Source organism: Mobula birostris, chromosome 4, assembly GCF_030028105.1.
Source record: "Mobula birostris isolate sMobBir1 chromosome 4, sMobBir1.hap1, whole genome shotgun sequence".
NCBI classification, from domain to species: Eukaryota; Metazoa; Chordata; class Chondrichthyes; order Myliobatiformes; family Myliobatidae; genus Mobula; species Mobula birostris.
In genome coordinates, this window is record NC_092373.1 from 164402951 (window position 1) to 164422043 (window position 19093).

Below are 19093 nucleotides of genomic sequence, written 5' to 3' on the forward strand. Positions count from 1 at the left end.
CTCTTTATTACCTTGTTGTCTGAATAGATGGGAGATACTGATGTGTGGGCAGAACCCCTTTGAGATTTTGCTGAAGTTTTTAAGGCTGGCCTGGATGAAGTATAGAAATCTGGGATGTCTGTTAATGTCTGTAAAATCCTTTGTTTAAACTCTGTTTACACCTAGTAACCTGATCGCCTTGCTGCATTTGGGGCAACACAATTTCAGGCTTGGGACCTGAATCACCCTCAGGCCCCACTCACTTAGTTGTTTTATGTAGTCACAGAGAAGTCTTCACAGAATTTGAATGAATCTGGTATCAGAACTTTTCCCTGTGCTGTCCATACATAGGAGGTTAACCCTTTGGTTCGGGCCTTATCATGTGATTTGCCAGCTCGAACAAATTAGGCTAGAACCTGCTGACAGCCACCAACATACGACCTGATTACATTTTGTTGTCCAGAGATATTAACCTGTCAATAATTAAAATCCGGGTCCAAAATCAATGGGTTTGGGTGATGCCATGCTTTTAGGTGGGTGAGATGAAACAAGGTTTATATACAAAACATTCAGAAACATTGTCAAACAATTCAAAAGCAACTAAACAAAAAAATTTAAAAAATCATTAAATTATTAGTAAAAATATAAATTCCTCAACAAAAATTAAAATTATTGAAAAAAAAACAAAACATTTAGAATTTTTATCATTTAAGATATATTTGTAAAGAGTTAGCCCATAAAAGCAAAGCAATAAATGTGAATTACTTGGGAGTTATTGTTTCCCCATGACAGATCCACTCCATTCAGACTGCAGGTAGGTTAAAAAGAACAACACCTATCTGCTGGAGAACCGCAGAGGGTTAGTGCACAGCTTTAGACCCCATTAAAGAGGCCAAAGGCAGACACTGCTGTGAAATTGCTCACAGAGCTTGCCCAGTGAGTTTGGGAACTCCATCCTTGAGATAATGTCCCAGAATTTCAGGCACATAACTGTGAAGTTAGGGAAATAAGTGTCAATATAGATGTACTGGCATCTTGCAACACGTTCCAGCCTGTCTGTTCTGTAGCACTGGATGTGAAACATACAAAGAATGTGGTGTAACTTTAAAACATTCTGTGGCTATGGTGTGGGAATTCACTGTTACACTGCATGCCAATAAATCAGATCTGTGGCGAGCCCGCTGATGCTAGAAGCAGAACGTGATGAACAGCTGCCATTCTACTGGATGTTTGATATAAGAACCCAATGTTTCAGGATTTGTTCTGAAAAGAATTGGTCATGAGGAAGAGAAACAGAAAATCAGACAGTTTAAGTAATTTCCACCCATTTTCATTTCCAAAAACCAAACGGTGTATTTACCAAAGTTTCCTTTGCTGGGTTATTCTCAGCTGGGATACATTGACAACAGTGCTGCCATACACCAGTTGCATCAAGCTCAGAGTAAATTACATTCAGTGATGTGTGTCCTTTTCCACCAGCCCTTCAGACGTGGTAACCTGCACTGTTCGCTTCCTGAAACAATCAGAGAGAATTGCTACAGACAAGTATGAATATTTAAGCCAATGTGAGCCCAAAGTTCTGAATCCAGCTGTGCAAACGTCCACAGCAGGACTGTGTGGAAGAAACTCTCTGGCTTGAGAAGCGGCAATTGACATCACCAAGCAGGTTCCTTATCCCATTTCTCCAGTGTTTCCATCCGGCACACCATCAGAGTGCCTTGCTGGACTGGACTTGCCCTGTCTGTGACTGTCCTCCAGTGCTAGGGTTTGCATTGCACTGCAGACTGTAACTACGGCAAAACACAAACTGGATCCATGATGCCAGGTGGGCGAGATGAACCAAGGTCTATATACATTGTCAAACAATTCAAAAGCAATTAACCAAAAATAAAAATTAAATCATTAAGTTGTTAGTAAAAATATAAATCCTTAAACAAAAATTAAAATTATTGAATGCTTGCTAAGCTCTGTGCTGAATCATAAGGACTGCAAATGATCACCAAGGATGGTTTGGCTCAGCGATTGTGCACATGGTGAATGGTGCATGCAGCTTTCCAATGAACAGATGTATCACTTTGTTCCATTTCTCTGCTACAAATTCCAAGATGCTCTGTCTCTAGCAATTACACAGTCCACTGGATGAGGGCAAAACAGTTACCCTACATAAAATGAGTAAAAACTGAGTTTGCTATAGACATACTATAGCAATATCAGCAACTGACCACATTATAGTTCTCAGAAGGAAATTACAAGAATGATCTTTTCACACCTGTGTCTCATGGTGCTCTTTTATAGTCCCATTGGAAACTACATCCCAAAAAAAAGCAATGAAGTCGTGTTAAAGTGTTGAGCTTGAAGAAATCTCACACTCTTGCACTTCCTGACTTCCTTCAGTTACCATAAGCATCAGTTTATAATAAATGGATATTTAACTTGCACAGCATGTTTAAGCTGGAGATCACTTGGGGAATGTTGGTTGAACCAATTTCCTTGCTTAAAAGTCTGCTGGATTTTATCCAGATTGATGATTTGTTGCAGTTGAAGCCAATACCCTTCCGCAAGTGGTTACTGCTCCAGCTGCAAGACTCACAGTGACCACAGCACCAGAGATGGATGTAGAAGGATGAAAGAAGTGGTTCTTTAGGTCCAGCAGACAACCCTGCTCAAGGTGTTTGTAAGGGAACCACCACTGTGTTGTCTGACTCCTGCCTTCATCCCTTATCCTTCAGAAGAAGGTGATCTCATCAAGAATCACTTATGCAAACTCCAATATGATATTCACCCCATGAGCCAGGTAATATCTCTATCAAGACAGATAGACCATGATGCTGCATGGACATATCCATTCTACGGTAGCAGACTTATCAATACAACTATTCATCATATTAGCCCCTGAGTAATAAACCAATCCTTGAAAGCAACCAGTCAGAAAAGAGCTGATCCTGATGAAGACTGAACAGTTTTCTGTCATCATCTTTGACTTCAGTCTCCACACCTCAGTTTTTGGTGGAATGGTGTGGTATAATGGTATACGATGAACACAGAGAGAAAAGAAGAGTGGTATCTGAAATTTAAAGACTATTTGAAGTTAGGAATGGACTTTGGCTCCAGTATAAAGGACTCTCAACATAGTGCATAGTAAATGGTCTTCTCTGCCCTATAGTCATATGATCTATAAAGGCTAGCATGGCTGGACAATCCACTAAGACTAATAACTGGTACAGGTATCTCCTTCAAGAGCGTAGGGAGATCTGAGCCATTATTTAGCAGGGAAGGGGGCTGGACTGTGACAACTGAAGACATCTGAGAATAATATGAAACTAATAACAGAACAGGTCACCTTCAGTTCCAACAATTTACTTTGCAGAGAATCCACAAGTTATGGAGAGAATTCCAGATTTTAATCACAATTTTCCAATTGTCTTTAAATTTCATTCCTGGAAGGCCTGATTCTAATTCTAATATTATCCCTGTTCTTAATTACCTCAACAAAGGAATGGATTTTTTTTGTGATGGTCTAATTAAATCCTCCAGTCACTTTGAAACTACTAACAAGAAAACCATCTCCTACCCAACACACCTGTTAAACATATATATGCCATTCCAAGAGACATTTCTTCATAATTTAACCCTTTAAAACAGTGGCATTTTCTATTTCAGATCTCTACTCTTTTGAACCCAGACAGGGTTCTGGGACCCAGGATCAGGGTGTTGACATTTTTTGGTTATCCTTTCAGTGCATTAAGAGGATTTTCTATGTTTGTGATATCTTTCTTGCAGTAACACAGCCTTTGTTGATTGAGGAAAAGTGTGCTTGAAGATTAAGATCTTGAACCTTGAACATGGTCTACAAGCAGCAAGGATCTCTGCACTACACTCCTGTATTCTTCTGATACCTAGACTATCATAGCAAGCAACTTAAATCACTATAAAGATACCAAGGTGGCTGAAAGGATAACTGAATTACAAATGGATAGAGTGATTCATTTGGCACAAGAATACTTTGTGGGCCAGAAAAGAAGCAAGGAAATTACTAGACTCATTAAAAAGCTAAATTAGGCACTTAGTTGCTAAGTAAATGCATTCACTTGAGCAGAAAATAGTAGCCATTAGTATAATAGTAATGAAAGGAGACACGAATGAATGTAAGAGAATTTTATGTTGCCCAAAGAAATAGTAAATGAATGTTGAGAAATAGGATTCCAGGTACCGGGAAGTTGCCCAGCAAGGTAACCAATGGACTGATCTTGAAATGTTAATGGATAACAGATCAGACACAAGTATTCATCTCTGGAATTATTTGTGCATTTATAAGCACAAACATACATGTATGTATACACACACACACACACACAAACATTTCTACCTGTTTCTATGCATGCACAAGTGTGTTTCTCTACATGACATATCTTAGGATGAGGTAAAGTTCTTCCATTCTGTTGATTCCAAGCTCATAATGAAGGCTATACGTAGACAGCACATGCTGCAGGAGAAGTTCAGTGGTGCAAGCTGTTGGGTACTTTCTGAAATGGTGAACTCACTCAATGTTTCACTGCGCCACTCACACAGAGCTCCTATGTGCTCCCATGCCTTGAGATTTTGCCACTGGGTTAACGGTGACTAGCTTCTGGCTGTGTGGTAATCTTTTTGCCATTGTCACCCTTTCTCTCAGGGATCTGTGTTGCACTTCTTGATGGCACTCAACACAGAACGTCCACTGGGGATATACAAGAGCATTCGAAAAAGGTCACTCACCGTGGATCCAAGGGCACATACTGGCAGATTGTGGGCAACACCCAGGCTAAACCATCACGTGAGAAAGGTAAGTGACATCATTATGATTACTAAATTCTTTATCAGCCTCAAATTTTATCAGGAACATGTGGCCAAGTGTCACATCTGACCTTACCGAGGAGTGTTAACCATGCTATCAAGATCTAGATACCAAGGGAAATTTTAGTATTTTGTTTATGGGGAATCAAATCCTCTACTACTTCATTTTGAGAGATACAGTACCGCTATAGGCAGTGTATGTATTGTGAATGCACCATGAAGTTAGCAGCAAGTTCCATCCCAGGAATATGCTGCCCACGAAGTCTTTGTAGTTTACCACCACAACTGGTGGGAGACTGAAAAGATGCTAAAAGTTGATTTAAAACAACGGCTACTTGTGGATTTTTATAATATTTTGCAGTGAATTAGATCACTTAATAATCAACCCCACAACTTATATTTGGGTGGCTGCTCCATATAACACCAGAATAAGTGCTTACTCACCATTATTTGACAAACTTTTGCAGTCACATATAGGGCCATACCAGACTGTTGGGAATAACTTGTATACTTGAAGAAAGTGAGTCAAAAATTTTAATGTGTTGGCTAAAGTTCTAGTGGAACTGTAAAATAATGCATTAGTTATTTCCATTCCAGACCAGTCTAGTTATAATTAGAACTCAGATGGGGAATTCCTCTTCTACAACAAAAAGGGTGCAAATTAGAAATATACTTTGATTTCTGGTCACAAGGCTCATCACATTCACTACCAATAAAATCCAGCAAATAAAGTTTTTCAGCCTATGAATGATGTTTTATCATTCGACATGCTGACAGAAGAGCAGACTAGCAAAATTATGGAGCGATGACAGATAATTTTTACCATATTTCAGAGGGTGATTTTGCAAAAGTTCACTAGAGGGAGTTTAACAAGGTTACTCCAGTAAATATCCCAAACTGATGTTACCCCTCTAAATAAGGTAATACATATTTCTGAGTTCTTTGTTTCACCAGGTGGGTTTTTACATGCTTCACATGAAGTAGTCTCTGGGACAAATTTCCTGTCCATTGCACTGTGCTTTCAGGCAAGTACTAATTTGCACACAAAATACTTATAGCTTCCCAACAGGGAAGAGAGGCCTCGGGTTGTCTTCACCACAGCCTTTATCTCTTGCCCTTTTTAAAATTTATTCACTTCATTAAATATATTCAAAAAGGAGATGGATGTATTTCTTAATGCTAAAGGGATCAGGGGATGTGGGAGAAAGCAGGAGCATGGCACTGAAATGAATGATGGGCCATAATTGTGTTAAATGGTGAAGCGGACCTGTACATTCCTATTTTCCTATTTTCCCATCCTGTTGTCACCCTAAACTGGATCTTGGATTCCATTAAAATGTGGATAAATTCTACTCATAATAACTTTTAAAGGATACGAAGTCTTTGAATAGTGGTTCTTTTTCTAACAGTGAGGAAATCTTCACGTGTTGTACTTACATTATCTAACCATGCTTACATAAATATATGCAAATACACCACACATCCAGTGAACGTGACCATGCTCCATTACTCCTTTTTGTCTTCTCTATAGTCCTTGACACAGTCAGTTGGAGTAAGGTTCATCCAAGACCTTTTTGCCATTGATAGATAATAGCTCGTGTCCTCCAGTAATAATTGAAGTAAAAGAGTTCTCACCCACATAGTGTTTTATCTAGAATCTTCAGGGATCTATCCTTGATCTGATCATTTTCTCCAGCTACATCCCCCACTTTAGTTGCAGGGTCTTCTGGATATCCAGTTCGACAAAAGTTTTCACCTCATCTTTGGCCTAATTTCTGTACATCCATTACTCCTCTGAGATTATTTTTGGCATCTTTAGATCATAGTAATTTAGTAGCAGAAAGAAATCACGCAGGGACATGGAAGGAAACTGCTGTTCTTCACTGTTGTTGATGATTTTAGTCAACTGGTTATTAGTGGAATGAATGGAACATAAGCTCTTGGACTGACTAAGGCAACCGCTGGAGGTTATATAATGACATTTCCAGGAATACTTAGCAGCATAATTGCTAACTTTGCTTTTCATAGTAAACACATAAATTATAGTCATTTAGGATATAGGCATGAAAGATAAGCTCAATTTGATGAACATCAGGGTAATCTAGGTTGCTTTGTCGTACTTCAGCATGTGTTAGAACACTCCCTTTGCCCCAGTTAATTAGAAATATGAATTCAAATTCTTCACATCACTTCCATAATCATGAATTCGGATTGTTTCTGAAGGACCTGTTCACTTTTACGGTATTTTTTTTCATAAAACAATCAGCAGATAGTTCTCAATGCCAGTGGAAGGATTTGTGTTTAAAATTGGATTAAGTTTTCACCAACTACAATTTGTCGACTAGTGTGTTCAATATGGGACTCAATAGACCTCATACAAAAAAAAATCATGAATTGGTGTAAATTATCGAGGGCAGGCCTGCTCTTTCATGTGGCTGTTCATAAAATGACATTCTGCAGATGTTGCTTCTCGATGCTTTAAGGCAATAGCTAGGAAAGATTTAGGCTTCTAAACAAAGAGGTATTGACTTACAACTCTTTACAGTCAAGAGCTGTTTCATTTTCTATAACATTATACAAAGAGTACAATTAGTTTGCCCTACCTTCCCTTTGGTCAGGTATACATCCTACAAGCAATTCTTCAATTCTACCCTCTAAAGTTCCTAAATCTCAATATTGGTATCCTTCAGTTTCTGAGACCGCAAACTTTGGAATTCACTCCAAAAAACTCTTCAACTCTGTCTGCTCCAGTAAGACTCCACCTCCCCGTAGCGTCTTCATCAGTTCAGTACACGTTATTGTCTGAACGTGTAACCACTATGGACCTTGGTGGCACACTTTTTCCAATGTGGAGAGAAATATGTAATTTCAAGTCCTTTTCATTGCATAGGTCACGAAGGAGACTCTTGTTTACGTTCTTCTGATTGTGCAGAAGGATTCTGTTGCGCCCGCCACTTTTGGACCAAGATTTGCAAGCCTGTTCTTCGTCAAGGAGAAGTATGTACAAAGCAGAAGAGGAAAGGTTCACATGGCTTAGAGCTTTTCCAGCGCTGTGACTGTGCTAAAGGACTTTCCTGCAAAATTTGGAAAGAAGCCAAATCGAGGCTCCACATCTGCCAGAAAATCTGAAGGCATTGGGATTGTGCTACAGCCCTGAGACTGTGTGAAACAAGGTGCTTTATAGGACCATATCATGTAAATAATGCAGGATTTGTTAAAGCAGCTTTTCTTTAACAAGAATCCTTTCTCGCTTAATGCAAAAGTGCGAAGAAGATAGGTCCAAGAGTCACGACATTTTCACTTCAGCGAATCCTTGACAGGTTACCATTTTCAAATAAATTAAAAACCTTGCAGCAGGCAGCATTGGCCCGCAGTCTTTATTTTCCATTACAATTTGTAATTCTCAGGGTGTGGGTATCACTAACAGGTCTGGTATTTATTTCTCATCCCAGTGCCCCTCCACGAAGTTGTTGATAGGTCTTCACTTGAGCTCCCACTGTTGGAAATGACCCACAATGATATTGGTTGGATTATGTGAACTATAAATCTATACATATAACCTTTCTGCACAAGTGGAAGCCATTTAGTCCATAGGGCCTGTCCCAGCACTTTAAAACATTTTGGGATGCATGCAAGCCTGCATTTATTGACTTGCAGTGTTGCCTCTGGGAGAGCAGGAGTAGTCACCATCTTTCATCATTTCTCCAGCGGGCTGCAAAAGAACAGTCATTAGTCATGTCTTTTCCCACATTAAACCTATTGGTTTCATCTGCAGAGATGCCATTCGCCAGAGTCACACAATGTTACACACTTCAAACATTTCACTAATAGCTATAAACTTAATAATACAGACAAGTCCCACAGACCCTCAAATCTGCTCCTCCACTCAACTCCACCATGGAGAATATCTCTCCAGTTCATCTATCCACCATTTTCATGCAGACTCGAAGTCCCTTTTATCTCTCATTACATTACAGACAAAGCCACTAACCCAATTCAAATAGATAAGACCACATCTATCATTGAGAAAACTGAGACTAAACATTTATATCTCAAGGAAAGGTGAAAAGTTAAAAGGCCATTTTCAATTAATCACCGAGTAAGTTTTAGGAAGTTTGTTGAATAGTTTATCTAAAACAATCTAAGCTTGTGTATCGGATTCCTTTCTTCAAAGTGTGATGTGATTCATGATATTTAAAAATCTGTTTCAAAACACAGAAGTTGAAAGATGCAGTGCATGAAGTTAAAGTGAGGGCTACTCACTAATGGTCCAGTCAACTTGTTGCTAATTTGTGTATTTTTATGAAAAATGAACAACAGAAGAATATTCTGCAGTAGATTTTGGAAGAAGGCAGAGCACCTGGAGAAATGGCTTGACGGGAGGGGAAATTCTACATAATGCCTGAAGCTATGAAGTGATGAATTTGGCAAAGAAAATCAGGAAATAAGTAAAGTAAATGCTGATCTTCTTGTCCTTGATCTTTTACACTGTTGTAATGCAGCTAAACATAAGCTTGAGGAGCAATGTCTCATATTCAGGACTCATTGAATATTCAGTGATTTCTGATAATTAATAGATAATTACATTCTGGCACTTCCATTTCCAAAGTTAAATGTATTTTTATTTTCTCAATTTCTTCTATTCATTGTCCTCCAAACCATTTTTAGTTATATCATAATTAATCTCTTTAGCACCCTCTTTCATCTTCTACATTCACCATATTTGTCATTTATCTTCCACTCTTTTCCCCACCTTGTCTTGTGTTCACATCAAAGCTTTTCTAATTCTGTTCAGATGCCATCAAGTGAAACGTTCATTCTGTTTCTATCTTTCTATGTAGTACCTGATTATCTGTTTACTTTCAGACTTTATTTCAGATTTCCACAATCTGCAGTATTTTACAAGTAGTTCTGTTCAGAAGGGGATGCAGAAACACAAAGTATTCTGTGTTCTTTGGTGCCATATTTAGACTGATAGAAAATATATAGGACCCTTAATTTTACTAAAGCAAGAAACATTTGTCAATTTTTTACTGGTTAGGTCTGAGGTACCATATCCAATCTAAGCACCAGCAAAATGCCAAAACCTGAGATTGAGTGCAGAAGCGAGTTAATGAAAGTTTAGTAAGGTTATTGAAAGAGATCAGAGAAAATGAATTTGGAGAAGAGACAGTAGTGACAAGATTTAAAAGAAGTGCTCAAGCTAATAAAAAGATTTTGATAGTGTAAATGGGGAAATACTTTAAACTGACAGGAAAGTCTATGACTACAGCTTTAAGGTTATTAGTAACAGAACCAAACTGATGTGGAAACGTTGATTTACAGCAGGTTGTGATCTGGAATGCACTAACTGATGGGTCAGTGAAGCAGACTAAAGCTCAGTTTAATAGTGAATCAGATACGCATGTAGGGATAGAGCTACAGGGAGATGTAAGGTTATATCACTCCAGCGCTGAAGGCATAATTGTTGATCATGTTTTTGATTCTATAGAGACATCATAATTGGCGGCACCAGTCAATCAGGCAATTCATTGTTGCAATGCGTCCAACTAGCACTAGGGCTAGTTTAACATCTGGAAATTTAGTAGTTGAATAATATCAGTTCACCTTTGATCATGTATTTGTTGCTGACTTTCAAACAAAATTTCAGCAGAAGTCCCTTGTAACATACATTGGCGAAAGAAAGGGTGCGGGAGATGCGACGGGAGAATAAATGAAGTTGATCTATCAAGAGGAGATGAAGCTGATAGTTTTTGTCACTATCAACTCTTAATCAATCCGTGAAACTGAACTGTGGTTACAATATTAGATCATGCTGTTCTCAGCACAGTCCAATATATTTAATCTCACAAGTTGATTCAGTCAGTAAAAAATGCAAACCATAAGTGACAACAATTGGATGAGGCAGTAACCTAGTGAATTATAAGCCTTTTATTCAGTAACATTTTCATACTCCAAATTTTCTTCCCTATAATTGAGTTGCAGAGTGGAAACAGACTGCCATTTTGCTGAAGCTCATGCTGGCAAAGGCCAAGTTCTCACCCGTTAACTTCAGTGAGACTTTCCAGTTAAGCACTCCCTGGACTTTGAAAGTACATTTCAGGATTTTGATTTTTGATTTTTGCCCAATGAACAGAAAATCATGGAACCAAAATACAGACTGTCAAAATGTGCTGTGAACTGTACTTTTACCCAGATGGCAGTAAGGTGAGATCAAATATTTCATTGGCAGCACATATTTGCACATGTTTACACTTAACAGAGCTTCATTGCTGCCGATGAAAGTGCACTAGGTGAAACACTTGTACACATTAGAGAGTCGAATTGTCATAATACTTACATATATTGCATGAAAGGATCAGAAATCAGGTTGAGAAAAGAGAAATTGTGACATAGACCATGCCATATATTAACAGAATTTTTCTCAGTATCAGTACCAAAGGAGAAAAATGTCTTATAATGTCACAAAACATGTTAGTGATTGCTAAATGTAAACATGTTCAGAATTTTATGTACAGTTCTATAATCCAAAGCCTGAGATTTCTTTTGAAGAGAAAATTCAAGCCAGTTCTTGTCTCTACTTTGGGTGCTGAGTCTAATTTTCTGGTTGTGCTAACACATGTAGCAATTTTTTGTTCTTTTAAGAGTTTGCTACAATTATCAAGATGTATTTTAAATATTCCGACACTTCGAGGGTTTAAAGCCCACATGAAGCATAATGAAGTATGTACTATTAGTGAATAATGCTTAGAACAGCAGATGTAACATAGATAAATTATGTTAATTCCTCTTCTTAAACCACACATTATAGTGACTGTGGAAAAATAAAATGATGAGGTAATTTTGGAGAGAATTATACAGGGAACTATGGATAGCAGTGAGAGTTTGCCAGAAAATTATCTTTTTAAAGGAGTCCAGATGATGAATTGCTTGAAATTTGCTGTTGAAGTTTATCTTGATCTGTATCCAGTGAATGGGATTATTTTTATCCCAGTCATTCTGCTAGTTATTTCCTGTAATAGTGCTGTTGATGATGCAATGTTAAGATGCAAGATGCGAAATGTCAGTCTATGTAAAGGTTACTGGGAGATTATAGTTGCATTATAAGGGATACTGTGTGTGTTATGTTGCACCGGAGTCTGTGCATGGTTCTAAAGTGGTTTGGAATATCTATGGTTATAAGAGGCACAAGCAAGATCCATGCAAATAAGGGAACTTTGAATCAACTGGACACCAATCTGTTACCACACAATATTCGGAATAACTAAGTAACTGCTTGCCATATCCAAGAAAGAAATTACAGTTGGAAGAGATGAACGCAACCACAAGAGTTTCTGCTAATGCTGGAAAAGAAGAGAGATGCAGATCAGATGAAAAGTTGTTTGAGATCACAGATGACACAAATGCCAATCATATAAAGTCATGTATTAAATAAGTTATTACACTTATTGTTTGCAGTGGATTTTCTCAGAAAGCAGGATCTGGGGAATGAGACACCACGATATACTATACACTTTATTCCGTTTGCTTTGTGGATATAATTACTGCTGGTATGCTAAGTCAAATGGAAGTTATCATCTCTTGGCTTTCCCATCCCCTCTATTGTCTCTACATCCCTCATCTTACCACCCACCATCACCATAAATATTAAAGTCACCTTTGTAATTATTAAAGGAATATATGTATTGAATTTCAGACTTACTTTTAAAGCAGGTATCACAGATTTCAGAATAATAGGAGAAATTCTAATAATTTTGCATCTACCAATATTCTGTTTTCACATCAATGTTATTAAAGTAGCAAGATTATTTAATCTAAGATTGAATCTACCATTTTGCTGTGGAATTCTTACAGGTGTTTCAGTGTTGCTTTTCAGAGCTGTTAATATCATTCAACTAGAACCAATTATATTTAGTTTTAAATCCCATGTTGCAAGGGGAAATAAAGTTTTCTTTTGTATAGTATTTTACATGTATTCAAAAGAATTTATTTTACATATGACTATCAATAATTTTTTTAAAATAAAGCAAATTGCAATTATTCATTAATTACACTGTTTGATTGTAACTTTTGTGTTGTGTGCTTTTTTAACTTCCATGTTGTTCAGCTGCTGAGCTTGAATTCATACGGTAGAAATTGGAAGCACATTCTGAACACCATCGCGAAAGATGGTCAGCAGCAAGTTCCTTTGGAGTCAGAGTCCTGGGCACAAGCATAACAAATCACAACTCAATTATGTGCAAGAGGTGTGAATTTAGCTGCAGGATCTCCCATATTGACAGGGAGCTGATTATCCTCACTAACTGTACTTTAAACTAGTGGATTACTCATCCCTGGTGTTAGGTCAAACATTAGAATGAATACCTTTTTGTTTCTATGACAGTATAGTTTAAAATAGGAAGGCATAACTATGCCTGAAATATAAAGCCTTCGCAATAAGCAAGATGCTGGAATAATATCAGAAGCTCAGGTAGCATATATGGAAGGAGATGGACAATTGGTATTTTCATCTGGACTGGAATCCAGATTCCAGCATCTGCCATCTCTTCTGCCTCCAAACATAAAGCCTTATTTTGGAGCCATCTAGTCTTCTGATGAAGATTACATGGTATGTTTCTGTAGTGAGTACCACAGTAGAAATTCAGGATGGGATGACCCTTTTCAGTGATGGACTGATCTTGCCTCAGTGCTGATCCAACCCTGAAAAGGCAGAGCTACTGTGCCATTGAACCTCCAGGTCCCGTGGTGAGAGGAGGGAGCCAAACAGCCAAAAAGATCTCTCATTTAAAATTATTCGTCATGCAAAAGTGTCAGATTCCTATATTGCCCCACAAGAAATTAATAGTGAGGGGGTACCTTCTTGATCAGCTACAGTCAATGTGAAGTAATGTTTCTCCCATGGATTCAGAAAACGTTGGGATACCTGGTGATAGTACTCACCAGTTCATGAAGCTGAGGAATCCCTATTCCACTATTAAAAAGAAGTCTTTCATGGGCTGTGGAATGTTTAAGGATGGGAATGGAGAAATTGCATTTGAAGGACTGGGCCTGTTTAGAAGAATAGAAGTTGATAACATCAAAACAGACAAAACCCTTGCCAAAGTAGACGCAGACATTATGTTTCCCCTGAGCAGCATAATTAAAGTCAAGAGTCAGAGGCTCAAAATAAGGATCCTGTCAGTCCAGACTGAAATGAGAAAAATCTTTGGGAGGTTATAAAGCTTCAGTCATTGAGTGTAATCCAAAAATTTGAATTTAGGATATAAAATACAAACATAAGTCAAGAGATCTGGATTAGTGTAGGAAAGTGACACTGGAGATGTGTACTCAAGCATAATTCGAAAGCATGAAGTAGCTCTCTGGCAAACTACCTGCAATCCCACCTTACACCATCCATTGCCTCTGTATCAAGAATTCAAAGAACTTAAGAACTTAAGAAACAGGAGTGTGAGAATGACAACATGATGGCAGAGGACCAGGAACAGAGCAGCTGTGACATTCATTAGGTCAGCGCTGCTCCATTCTTGCCCCTAACACTTCTTTCTTGCTTTCTTCATACCCCTTGACTTCCTTGCATTGTAAATGTCCTTCATTCTTCACCTTGAATATATGCAGTGACATGGCCTGCACAGATGTCTCAGATACAGAATTCCAAAGGATGTAAAAACACAATTAACAGGAGGATAAGAATCACAACTCATGATTTTAAAAAAACCCCTCCTCAACATCCGAACTGGAAAATGCTTTACTCTGGAGTTATACCCCACACTGTAGTTGGCCCCACTACAGGATCTTCTCAGCATCCACCTCAACAAAACCCCCTCAAAATCTTATTTTTATAAGATTTATACTCCAATAAATATAAACACAACCTGCTCATCTTTTCTTCAAACATCAACAGTTCTGTTTTTTCCAGGAATCAACCAAGGGAACTGTTTCCAATGCAAGCATGTCCCCATTGAAAACCCTTTAGTGTCATTGGTAAAAATAATGGGTAAAAAAAAGTTACGCTTCAATGTCAAAGAGAAGATATGCACTAGCAGTGAAACATAAACAACATTTCCGAACATTCCAGTGAAGGGTCAAGCATTCACTTTTAAAAATATGATTTTCAAAGGCACTTCTACCAAAAAATCTCTTTCCCTTGCAAACCTTGGGAACCTTGTGTCCTTTTGGCAATTAAGCTCTCGGTTAGCCTCCTTAAAGCTCAATGGAAGTCTTAGGTTCCTTGTGAAAGCATTCAAACAATGTCTGCTACATAAAATTGTGCGTCTTAACAGGATTTGGTAGTCTTTACGTTCTACCTCTACCCAAACGCCAAACAAAACAAACATAAAACTAATCCTCCATAAACTGGAAGCTACATTTCTGCATGCTATCTTATTTAGATTATCCAAGGAAAGGAAATTTGACATCCTTACCCAGTCTGGCCTATATGTGACCCTAAGCAAGCCAAATTTGTTCATTCTAAACCTTCATTTTAGGGGGTAGCCAGCAACGAACAGCAAGCACCAACATTTCAAACAATATAGACTAAACTGCTTTGAAGATTTATTGAGGGATAAACAATGTACTGAAGAAAAAGACGTTGGAAGTTATAGAAGTGGGATTAGCCCACAAGTGATTTTGATTTGAAATTATCAACAATAAGACAACAAATAATAAGGGCCATGAGATTCTTGTGTCTTGGGAAAATTTTCCTTTGATGTAGAGATGAACAGTCGGGGATTATCAGTTTGATTGAATTAGCCAACAAATCAAAAACCATGACAATGACACCAATGCTGAATCACATAAAAGGGTTTTCTGAAAGCTTAGCAATCATGGATCACAAGGCCATCTGTGTCTGGTGGATACTTCCAAATCATTGCCATCTGTCAAGCTGCACAGAGATGTCTTAACCTGGTTCTTTATTCTTTTAAGGGAACCCTTTTATCAGATATCTGTTTACCTGCAGAGCAATTGTTGTCTTCTACTCTGTAGTAGTTTTGAATCCTATGAAATAAAGAATGAATTTATCTTTCCATTACAGGTTGCTTGCAGGTCAACCGTTCAAACACGAGACTAAAGCCAGACACGGGAACATAAATTCTCCCGTTCTGCCCCTTAGGTTTTCATTGTACCAGTGGGAAATCTTAACTTCTTACAAAGACCCTCTTGCGATCTGAACTCATCAGCGAGTGTTCATTTGTCATCAGTGACATCCTCCACAAGGATATACACAGAAAGAGCCCTGCCAAAAGGAAAGGGAAAGGGGCCAAAATTCCTTGTAATATTTGGGACAGGCCAGGACAGATGTTGGAATAGAACCTAAGTACAGTTGTTCCCTGTGGCATTAATACCATTGAAGTTCATAACTCTGTATGAGACCACTCAGTGCATTACGTCTGCCTTAGATTTGTGGCAGAGTGAAACAAAACTGATCCTCTTATCTCAGGTCCTCCGCCGAAAAGTTGTTTGATTTATTCAAATATTCACTGTCTGTTCTCCAACAACCATTGACATAAACCTAAATCCAAGCTACAAAAAAAGAGCTATGAATCTCAGCTGTCAGGCAGCGTCTGTGGAGGCAGAACCACAATGTCAACCTTTCATCAGGAAGGTCTACTTATATCTAAACTTCCTTATTTACTGATTGACATTTAATGGTCATTTAGGAGCAGATACATGTGTGTCATTCTCATATTTGTATTCAGTGGCCACTTTATTAGGTACACCTGCTCATTAATGCTAATATCAAATCAGCCAATCACATGGCAGCAACTCAAAGCATAGAATCATGCAGGTCAAGAGATTCAGTTGTTGAGACCAAACATCAGAATGGGGAAGAACTGTAATCTAAATGACTTTGACTGTGGAATGATTGTTTGTACCAGATGGGGTGGTTTGAGTATCAGAAACAGCTGATCTCCTGCGATTTTCAAACATAAGTTTCTAGATTTTACAGAGAATGGTGTGAGAAACAAAAAAAAAGTTCCAGTGAGCAACAGTTCTGTGACCAGTGAGTGTATGAAAGGAAGAACTGCCAATTACATTTAAAAATTTCCACATTTTTAGGATATCAGAATTCTAAGATAATTTGAAGCATAACCTTTGGTGCTATGGGAAATGTTGCAGCCAATTTGGACACAGAGAGCTCCCACAAATAGCACTGAGATAATAACGTCATGAAACATTGTCTAATATTTCAATGCCGAGTCAATGACCCTAAACATCTCATATACTGCTGTACATTTGGCTCTTGCTGCAGAATTCAGTTCTGTCAACTGTATCCAATTTTTGAAAGTGACTTATATTTGATGTTAACGCTAGTGAATAGGGATGAATTTCTGGGCATGTAGACTTGAAAAATTAGGTTTGTTTAATGTCTCGCCCAAATGATAGAAACACAGAAGAGTGAGCCAGTATTCTTGGTCCAGCTTTCTAGAATCATCTTCTAAGACAGGAAATAGCATTCAAAAATGAATATGAGGTGCTTACGATAAAATAGTGGAAACATTTAAATCAAAAAAGGTTGATGTTTCTCAGTTAAATATGTCACAAAGTTGAGAAACTGTTGCTATTATTCAAATTAGCTAACCACTATCCTGCGGCAAGAACTCTGAAGGAAGATGGGTCTCACCCATTTGTAAGCCATTTGACAAGGTCCTGAATAATAGGCTGATTCTGAAGATTAAGACACATGGGATCTCAGGTAGCTGCCTACCTAGATCCAAACTTTGGCTTGGTTTAGACAGGAGGCAGAGGATAGCGGTGGAAAGATACTTTTCTGATTGAAAGTCTGTGACTATAGGGCTCAGTTCTTTTTTTTGTGATATTTATTAACAATTTGGATGTGAATGTGTGAAGTATGATTTTAAAGGTTGCAGATGCAACGAAGGTTGGAATTATTGTGGATAGCGAGGAAGCAGATGGATATTTGAGTGGAATATTGACAAATGGAATTTAAGTGCAAGATGGTGCACTTTGGGAAGTCAGGAAGGAGTAAGACATACACTATAAATGGCAGGGCACTAAGAAAGCTTGATAAACAGAGCGACCTTAGAGTTAAAGTACATAGTTTATTGAAGGGGGCATAACAGGGAGATAAGGTAGTAATGATGTTTAGCATGCTTGAATATAGAATATAAATGTTGGGATGTCATGTTGTGCGCAATTCTGGTCAGCGCATAATAAGTAGATGCATTTGTGGTGGAGAGAATGCAGAGATCAGAATCCGAATCAGGTTTATTAAGGAGAAAGATCGAATTTGCTTTCCTCGAGCAAAGGAGGCTGAGGGAAGTCCTGATAAAAGTTTGTAAACATAGAACATAGAACATAGAATAGTACAGCACAGTACAGGCCCTTCGGCCCACAATGTTGTGCCGACCCTCAAACCCTGCCTCCCACATAAGCCCCCACCTTAGATTCCTCCATATACCTGTCTAGTAGTCTCTTAAACTTCACTAGTGTATCTGCCTCCACCACTGACTCAGGCAGTGCATTCCACACACCAACCACTCTCTGAGTAAAAAACCTTCTTCTAATATCCCCCTTGAACTTCCCACCCCTTACCTTAAAGCCATGTCCTCTTGTATTGAGCAGTGGTGCCCTGGGGAAGAGGCGCTGGCTATCCACTCTATCTATTCCTCTTATTATCTTGTACACCTCAATCATGTCTCCTCTCATCCTCCTTCCCTCCAAAGAGTAAAGCCCTAGCTCCCTTAATCTCTGATCATAATGCATACTTTCTAAACCAGGCAGCATCCTGGTAAATCTCCTCTGTACCCTTTCCAATGCTTCCACATCCTTCCTATAGTGAGGTGACCAGAACTGGACACAATACTCCAAGTGTGGCCTAACCAGAGTTTTATAGAGCTGCATCATTACATCGCGACTTTTAAACTCTATCCCTCGACTTATGAAAGCTAACACCCCATAAGCTTTCTTAACTATCCTATCCACCTGTGAGGCAACTTTCAAGGATCTGTGGACATGTACCCTGAGATCCCTCTGCTCCTCCACACTACCAAGTATCCTGCCATTTACTTTGTACTCTGCCTTGGAATTTGTCCTTCCAAAGTGTACCACCTCACACTTCTCCAGGTTGAACTCCATCTGCCACTTCTCAGCCCACTTCTGCATCCTATCAATGTCTCTCTGCAATCTTTGACAATCCTCTACACTATCTACAACACCACCAACCTTTGTGTCGTCTGCAAACTTGCCAACCCACCCTTCTACCCCCACATCCAGGTCGTTAATAAAAATCACGAAAAGTAGAGGTCCCAGAACAGATCCT

At 38.6% G+C, this 19093-nt stretch overlaps 1 protein-coding gene across 1 annotated transcript in view; it reads left to right on the forward strand.

The window, feature by feature from the left end:
* The window catches only part of dkk2 (dickkopf WNT signaling pathway inhibitor 2), a 42309-nt gene extending 29476 nt beyond the window's left edge, over positions 1–12833 (forward strand). Inside the window, exons 5-6 of the mRNA XM_072257000.1 lie at positions 4652–4801; positions 7703–12833. Of these exons, the coding sequence (XP_072113101.1) occupies positions 4652–4801; positions 7703–7941 (389 nt within the window). The 3' untranslated portion in view covers positions 7942–12833. The remainder of the gene's footprint in view (positions 1–4651; positions 4802–7702) is intronic.
* Positions 12834–19093: the final 6260 nt, after the last annotated feature.